The sequence below is a fragment of the Gambusia affinis genome, linkage group LG15 (assembly GCF_019740435.1).
Source record: "Gambusia affinis linkage group LG15, SWU_Gaff_1.0, whole genome shotgun sequence".
NCBI classification, from domain to species: Eukaryota; Metazoa; Chordata; class Actinopteri; order Cyprinodontiformes; family Poeciliidae; genus Gambusia; species Gambusia affinis.
In genome coordinates this window covers 13,096,032-13,104,496 of record NC_057882.1, presented here as the reverse complement: position 1 = coordinate 13,104,496, position 8,465 = coordinate 13,096,032, and the positions used below count along the sequence as shown (strand labels likewise).

General features: G+C 40.3%; 1 protein-coding gene across 4 annotated transcripts; it reads left to right on the top strand.

Annotated features, from left to right (window-relative positions):
- The first annotated feature begins 1,274 nt into the window (after positions 1–1,274).
- radx (RPA1 related single stranded DNA binding protein) lies at positions 1,275–7,990 on the top strand. 4 transcript variants are annotated; one of them, XM_044140944.1, is made up of 15 exons: positions 1,275–2,266; positions 3,162–3,304; positions 3,409–3,601; positions 3,778–3,886; positions 4,008–4,108; positions 4,203–4,322; positions 5,281–5,376; positions 5,454–5,621; positions 5,707–5,834; positions 5,929–6,047; positions 6,138–6,185; positions 6,260–6,360; positions 6,439–6,675; positions 7,431–7,613; positions 7,723–7,990. In XM_044140944.1, exons 1-15 carry the CDS (start codon positions 1,678–1,680, stop codon positions 7,857–7,859), a joined length of 2,472 nt encoding a protein of 823 aa, XP_043996879.1. In that variant the 5' UTR covers positions 1,275–1,677; the 3' UTR covers positions 7,860–7,990. The 4 variants fall into 4 exon arrangements, with proteins under 4 accessions (XP_043996879.1, XP_043996881.1, XP_043996882.1 ...); XM_044140946.1 differs by having other exon boundaries at positions 1,295–2,266; positions 7,431–7,604; XM_044140945.1 differs by having other exon boundaries at positions 1,296–2,266; positions 6,263–6,360.
- Positions 7,991–8,465: the final 475 nt, after the last annotated feature.

Sequence of the window (8,465 nt, the reverse complement as noted above, 5' to 3'; positions counted from 1 at the left end):
CCTTAAAGCTATCACTATATTAGCACAGCTCAACAAATATCTTCAAACATATACTTAATGTTTGAAAGTTTACTTGTTCTGCACATAATCATAATTATAGAAGATGGTAAAAAGAGGGAGGATAAAAACAGCAACATATTCTACATCAGCTGTAAAAAGTTTCAAAAACAAAAATATTACAGGTATCAAGTATTGCAATAAGTAACATTTGCAAACCTGACTCGTCGTGTGATATTGTTCTTGGGTGCCCCGTTTGTTTTAGAGCCACAAGCATCTGCTTCCTGCTATATTTTGGCATGCAGAGAGGTTTACATTTCCCTTTCAATAGGAAAAGGATAAACATTTCCAAAATAACAATAACAATAAAAAAAACTTAACTAAATGTTGCTAACATTCACTAAATAGATATACAAAACAATACTGGTTACTTCTTACGCTGCATGCTAATAAAACATTTAAATTAATGCTATACACCACTTAACCTTAGTTACACTGTCAGTTTCAATTATGCTAAACAAGACTGAGGTCAAGGCGCACAGCAGGACAAATTCTGAAATACTGAGGGCCTCTGTCTTTGCTGTCTGCAACGAGAAAATACAATGCAAAATTCACCTTATGTTTCAAGTCATGATTTCCTGATTGCATTACAGCAGACAAATTAATATCTTGAAACACTATCATCACTATGCATATACAGTATGCACTCAATTCCAATGGATTTGTTTGTAAAAAGTCATTTCTGTTCTTACAGTCAAATGGTCCCCCCTCCACCCCCCGAACACTGAGCAGAAAGTTCATATGCATTGAACTTTCTGCTCAGAAGACATATTTCAACTCATGAAAAAAAAAGCTTTCCGATAACAAATTCTCTACTACGAAAACTCCCATTTCAGAAATATTTAAAATCATATAAAACATTTTTTATACATTTTTAGAAGTATTTAAACTGAACTTTAGCAGCAAATAAATATTATTATTTCTATTATTAAATGTATCACTACTGATAATACTAGTAATACATCTGCTCTGTTGGTCCAAAATCATATTTCTCAATGTCATTGCAACATGTGGTCCGCCTTGTTTAATATTTTAATCATTTATCTGATTAATTAGTTTCATTTTGAAAACTAATGTTAAATGTTGTTTAACTATCCTTCCCGCAATGACAACTACCTCTACCATTTCATTTTTATTTGAGCAAGTATCCATAATCTTAGGAGGAAAATTTGCATTTCATAATTTATCAGCGCAGTGATGTCCGATTATGTTACAACTACCTGCCATACCAGGGCGCATTGATGGCGTCACTTCTGTTGACGTGACGCCAGTTCTTGCGCAGTTTAGCGCGGATTTTTCAAAAATAGCAATCTCTTGTTTACACTGTCCAACTTATTGTAAAGTATTTTATTGCCAATATATTTAAGCAAGTTATTTTTTTTATCAGTACTTCGCTTCGGGTATTTTATTAAACCACACGATGACGCCATCAAAGAGCATCAAACAGTTTGTAACGTTAGCCAGCGGTTACTAGAGTAACTGAAGCGTCCCTACCGCCGTCATCTAAAAGGTGTTAAGTATTTTTACGGCACTCCATTAGCTGGTGTGAATCATTTTAGCTGTGTGTACAAGGTAAACAAGCTAACATGAGCTAACGCCTGCTGAGCTAACTGTTAAGTGATGGAGAGTAGTTCGTGTTGTTCTTCGACGGCAGCCGATCCTCCTCAAGAATCTTTCCTCCAGAGGACGCTGGAGCGATTACCCTCCACTCAAAGCCTGAAACTCACGGCCGAGGAGGCGGCTCCTGTCGCCGTTGTTGCCATTCAGAGGTACCTGTCCGAGCCGACCGAGGGTCAGCAGCTTGACAGCTACAGCTACGACGTGACTATCACAGACGGAGTCTGGCGAGCCAAATGCTTCCTTCACCCCAGCTTGAACCACCTGGTGCACAGAAACACCCTGAGGACTGGGACGGACGTCAGCGTCAGGCAGTGCTCCTTTGTTTACAACGAGAGGAGACTGGGGCACGGTTATATCTGCATTGAGAAGGTCGAGAGCAGCGCAGAGACGTCATCTCTCCTGCCCCGCATTAACAACCCCAGCTCACTGCCCATGCTGGTAAAACACGGCATGGAGAGGAGCGTGGTGCTGCAGAGTGACGTTCCGCTGCAGGTGAGCCGCAAACACTACCTGTCTCTGTGGAACAACGACGACCCGGAGGGAGACATGTGGATCTCAGGGTCTGCTTCACCGGACCCAGTCCTGGACGGTGAGATCCTGCTGTCCTCTGCTTCTTGCTGTGTTGTTTTGCACCTTTTCTGTCTCTTGAATTCAGTGTTGGGCAATAATTAGTTACATTTGCTCAATTACATTTACTCAGGGTTTCCCGCAGTACATTATAAGCCTGGCGGGCCAACATGCTTTACTTGTGGCCCCACCATATTAAGCATTGCTTATTTATTTAAGTCTTTTTAAAATGTTTGCATTTTTTAGTTGGTGTTCAGGTATTAATCTTCCAGTCTTTCAATAACACATAATTGTTAAATGACTTTTTCACATTTCCTGTCAACTTTAAACATTTTTCAACTCAAAAACACTACGGGCCGCTGGATGAATGACCAAAGTATCAACCATTCAGTGATTGATAATTTGATCACATACTCAGTACTTCAGTAGACTTTTTTTTTTTTTTTTTTTACCAAAAATATTTGAGTAATTTTTTGGATGGGTACTTTTTACTTTTGCTTGACTAAAAATATTTACAATTTTTGGGTACTCTGTCCACCTCTGCTCAAATTGCAATAGCTCTTGAAAATTCAGGTAAATTATAAAGAGCTAATTATATAGCTATTTATTTTAATTTTTTTTACAAAATATATATATTTTTTTAAAAAGGCTTGAATTCTAAAGAAATGTAAACTTTGTGTTTTCCTAATTTTCCTTAAGGGTAGCTTTACGTATAATAAAATGTAATGATTATTCCTTTTCAAATCATAATTCATTAATGTGTCGTTATTTTCATTGTGCACCAGGAGAACTGGAGTGTCTTAAGGGCTCTTCAGCAGATTAGAGTGAAACATTGCATAGAAGGTTAAAATAAAACATGAAACAAAGTCAATAATGCAAAATGTATAATATGATAATATGTAATATATTTATTTCAGTGTCAAAGGTCACCCTCCTTAGTTCTCTGGAGTCATCCTTTAGAGTCTCATGGAAACCTCTCCCTCTCCTGGTGAAGATAATCCACAAATCCAGGTTGAGGTATTATGGGAAATTTGGGCTGAAGATTGATTACCCCTACCAGGTGAGCTTCACTTACAGGTTAACCCTTAATCTGGTTTTGTAATCTGTATTCGCCTGATATTTTACTGCGATACCAGGTAAAATATGCACTTTGTGACATTTCAGACTTACTTCGAAGTCGCCGACCAGAGCGGCACAATGTCGCTCGTGCTTTGGAACGAGCTCTGTCCTGAGTACTACCTCAGGATGAACGTCGGCGCGGTGTTGTACCTGCAAAACTACACCTTGAAGCAGAGCTACTCAAACAGATCCCGCCCACAAATGGACCACCATCGAATGAAGATCTTCACCTCCGTAGGTATGAACTTAGGAGTGTTACATTTAGCTAACTACTACTGTGATGTGATGTTGAGTTGAGGAACGTAGTTTGATTGCAAAAGCTGCGCAATAGGAATGATAATAATTCATACTTGCCATGCGAATTTTTTTTTTGATTGCACTTTATTTCTTTTCTGTAAATGTTTTTCCTTGTAGAAATCTGCCTGAACCCCCGTAACCCAGCTGCCGACATCACTGTGGTCTCACCCAAGACCGTCCTCCCACAGTGGGGGCTGCCGGAGGTGTCCTACCACTTCACCGCCAGGTGATCAACGCTAGCCGCTGCTTTAATAAAAATGTATTTACGTGTCACTTGTGTATGTTTTCATGCGATATTCCAACAGTTTTGGCTCAAAGGCTGCTCTCTGGTTTCTGGTTTGCTCCAGGTCAGAGCTGGAGAAGATTTCGAACGGTTCCGCTTGTGACGTCATCGGTTTGGTGACGTTTGTTGGCCGTGTTGAAAGAGTCAGGAGTAAAGGGAGTAAAGGTAAAAGGGTTTTTTTTTTATTTACTCACTGGGTGAAAGCCTCTGTAGTTTCACTTTGACTGTCATGCAGTGATTGCCGTGCTTTAACTTTTAGCTCCAGAAAAATACTGGACGTATCGCTGGGTTCATTCGGTGGACGGAACATCTGATCGGCCTTTTATTCTGGAACTTTTTTCCTCGTCGCAACCTGAAATCTTCAATCAAATTTGTCCAAGTAAATCATAACCTCATACTTTGGCTTTCATAAGTATCGTAGATGTTACACGTTGTGTCACATTACACCCCAAAAGTCATTTTTTTGGCAGTGGAATTTCAAGTGATGGAGCAAAACAAAGTAACAGATAAATGTGAACCTGTGACCATGCAGTGGGAATTGTAAGACAGCTTAAAGCTGCAGTAGGTAACTTTTATTAAAAAAAAAAATATATATATATATACATATATATATATGTTTATTTTTATATTCAGTAAAACTGCCACCATGTTGTGACACTATGAAACAAATAATCTAAAAAAAATAAATAAATAAATATCAAGATACCAGACCTCCTCCCTGTGGTTCTGCTGCCATCTGCAGAAATTCACCACTCCCCTTCTGAAACAACCAATCAGAGCCATCTTGTTGCTGTCAATCATCCTCGTGTTCACGCTGCTCAATGTGCTAATAGCGGAGAAACAGCTTACCGCTCCAGGAAAACTGTTTATTTGCCAACATCAGTGGCCATGCTAACTAGCCTGGCATTCACATCAGGGTTTGTTGTGGGGAACTAGCCTAACAGAGCGGGTGTGAGTGTACATGAGGGTGAGTGACACCGCTAAGACCCTCCCCCTGGCCCTGATTGGTTGTTTCTGACTGAGCAGTGCAGGTATTTCTGCAGGTAGCTGTAGGACCACAGGAAGAAGGCAGAGGAGTAACGACAACACAGTTTTAACAAACTTTAAAAAAAAACTATATAAAAAAAAAAAGAAGTTATTGCAGCTTTGTTTGAACGTGTCCTAGATAAACAGCCTTTAATGGACAAGAGCTTGAAAGTTCATGTAGGTACTGGTGTTACAAAGTAGTTTTGGGTATAAATGTGGAAATGTATTTGTCTTCCCAATAATTACAAACCAATACACTAAACAAGGCGCTGTATTTGGCTGCTGTCTCATCTCTGCTTTGTCTTCCACAGTGACCTACCTTGTTTGCACTCAGATGAGGGTGTGTCAGGTGGAAGGGTCCTCGCCCTACCTCACAAGCAGCTGTGAAACCGAGATCTTCATCACTGGTTGGTATAATCATGTGGCAGTGTGACCAGAGGAGGATGGCAGGATTAAAGCGTAGGGCGGTGTGGGTCTGCAACAGGTTACCACAAGGGCCAGCCGTATGTGAGTGACCCCAGAGTGAAGAGCTTCATCCAGTGGACCAAGACTCTGAAAGACAACGTTGTCCTCCAGAAAACTGCCGTCGGCGGCCATTATTGTTACCCTCCTCCCCCACGGAGATTTTCACAGTCAGCGACGGATACGTCAGGTGATTTGAGTGATTTATTTATTGATTTTAAAAGCTTTAGCAGTTAGGGTGTAGATTTGTGCTTTACGCCATTCTTTTATTTAAGGCCAAGTTCCTTTGGTTGCTGCGTCTGACCTGAAGAGGGAGCTAGAGAGCCTTCAATATAGGGAGCATAAAAAACTGGCAATTCAGGGAGAGATCGCAGCAATCCGCTACACAAATTACCCAAAGAAGGTAAAAGATTTTTATTTTAAAGTGTATTGTCAATAATAATAACAAAAGAAATAGTTAAAGACGTTCGCTGCTGTTTTGTTTTGTTTTTTTTCAGGTTTCAAATGAGCCCAAGAATTATTCATCAGACGCACATAAAGATCCTGCAGACTGTCTGATGTCTCCCTCTTCTGACAGGAGCAAAGCTAACACAAGGAAAAGGACAAATCAATTCAGGTTGGATTTGATTCCTAATTTAAATTTTTTTTTATGCTTGTAAGCTGAATAATTAATCGGTAATGTTAAATTTGACGTCGTGTTTTATAGTAAAGCCGTACCTTCTTCCTTAAATTGTGCCAGCACGCCCTCTAAAAGGTAATTAAGCTACAACCACGAGCATTTATCTGTTAGTTAAAAGTTACAAACATTCTTTGCTTCTTTGCGCCCAGAAGGCTGAAATACAAAAACACGAAAGAAAGAGAAGAGCAGGAAGAAGAGGAGTCGGCCTCGGCAAATGAGGAGGTTCAGCATGAGCAGCAGGAATGTCAAGGTGAGTAACTCGCTGCTTCATTTTCGCTGCTGTGTGTGTGTGTGTGTGTGTGCCTCTGTAATGTGTGTGTCCCACTAGACTCCCCTGCTTCGTCCTGGGAGAGCAGCAACTGGTCAAAGCAGCGAGAAGAAATCTCTGAGCATTTGCATCACGGCGGCCTGCATCAGGACAGCGTCGCTCGCAGGTTCACCTTCGACGAGAAGAGTGCACTGCTGCGGTGGAGCAACCTTCAGCCGACGCGCTGGACGCCGCCGGCGGCTGCCGACGCGCCGCCACACACTCCCTGCCCGGGGCATTACCAGCTGACCATACTGGGTAAGAGCAGAGTCGCTCAGTCCTGTTTCCCGTCATTTCACCTGCTACGAATCACTCCGAAAGTGTTTTCGGTTTTTCTAACCGGAACAACGAACTGACTGACCTTTATGTTTGTGTTGTGACGCGTCACGTCATCAGTGAGTCAGACTGAGGGAGGGAAACTACTGTCAGCAAAAAAACACTGTTACAGTCAGAGGTCTGTGCGACCTTAAAAAAAATGACAGAATGCATTAGGGCTGCAACTACCAATTATTTTAGTTCTTCTGTTGATTATTCTGACGATTAATCTTATAAAATAAAAAAAAATGGCACATGCTGCAGATTTGTCATTTAACCACCTTTTTTATACAGTGTTAGAAATACATTAAAAGATTCACATAAACAAAAAAATTCCATTCCTTGAAGTAAGAAAATGAACATTTTTATTGTGTAAAATACAATAAAACATATATACAAATATTTTTAATTTTAAATGCCGAAGGTATATATTTGTCTTACAGTCGTGGGTTGATTGCTGCTCTGAGTGCATTTTGTATTTGCAGCAAATGGCCTTTTTTGAGTGTATACTCCAGTTAACGATTAATCAATTACTAAATTAGTTGACAATTATTTGAACAACCAATTAATCATGATTAGTCATTCCAGCCCTGGAATTAATGTAACTATTGTTAAGGTAGATCTTTTTCTTTCTAGTGTGTGCGTTCTCAACACGTCGCCACTAATTATGGTTATAATTTTTGAACGTTTTCTGTCAGGTATCAACAAGCAGATCGCAGTCGATGCCGCGTTTCTCCCCGTGGTGCGCTCCGACGACCCCCGCGCCGTTGGTCTCTCTCAGGACCCCCACGACAACTCGATGCTGTCCTGCCTCTCATCAGGTTTCCTCTGCCCCCTCGACAGCACAGCCGGAGACGGAGAATTAACTCCCCGTGAGTCAGGTAGCGACAGGAGAAATAAATCCCTCCTCTCATCTTCTCCAGCATCTCCAGTCGAATGTTTAGCTTTGATTTTTTTTTTTTTTTTTTACGTTTGGTTGGCTTCTTGCAGAGGAGATCTTGGCAACCGCCCGGGGGCTGGAGAACACACACGTGGTGTGTGTTCTGGAGTTGTGTCAGCTGGGAGGAGATAAAGTGGAAATCCTCATTGACAAGGTGTACAGAGTGATGGATGTCACACTCGACTAGAAACAAAGGACAGCTTCTTCTAATCATCCTCAATCATGTACATGTATTTTTGACAAAAAAAGACCTTCATGTAAATTGTATTTTTTACGATTAAAATACTGGAATGCATAAAAAAATGTTGCCTTTTATTTCAAGTATTAGTAGAATTTAATGACTTGCTTTCATAATTTCGTTAGTAGAGCAGGTTGCGTTGCTTTTGGGATCTTTGAGCCTACTTCCCGTTGTCATAAGGGTTCTGTTTAAGGGATCTGAGGAGTTTTCACCAAGGTTTGTAGAAATACACCTACACAAGATTGATAAAATTTTTGTAAGGGCTTTTAGTTTTAGAAAACACCCTTTGCAAAATGCTATGGAGGCGCCCTTGCTGGGATGCCTTGTTTGATTCAGAGACGTTACCATAGAGACAGGCAAAACCAAAAACACAACAGTCTTGTTTTAATCTCTCTTTAAGATTTCTTTTATATCTTACAATTTCAGGGCTGATGTGTGTTACTGAATACGCATTCTAAAAATATATGTAGTGTAAAGTACATTTTAATTCTTATTTTTCTGGTAAATATTTAGAGAAAACGACAAAAAACAGAGACATCTCATAATCTGTTATAA

Bases quoted from the DNA above. Each gene is read 5' to 3' on its own strand.
- radx (XM_044140944.1), top strand. From the start codon at position 1,678: ATGGAGAGTAGTTCGTGTTGTTCTTCGACGGCAGCCGATCCTCCTCAA. The intron at 4,323-5,280 runs GTAAATCATAAC...TGTCTTCCACAG, and splicing joins CTTCAATCAAATTTGTCCAA to TGACCTACCTTGTTTGCACT. The intron at 5,622-5,706 runs GTGATTTGAGTG...CTTTTATTTAAG, and splicing joins GTCAGCGACGGATACGTCAG to GCCAAGTTCCTTTGGTTGCT.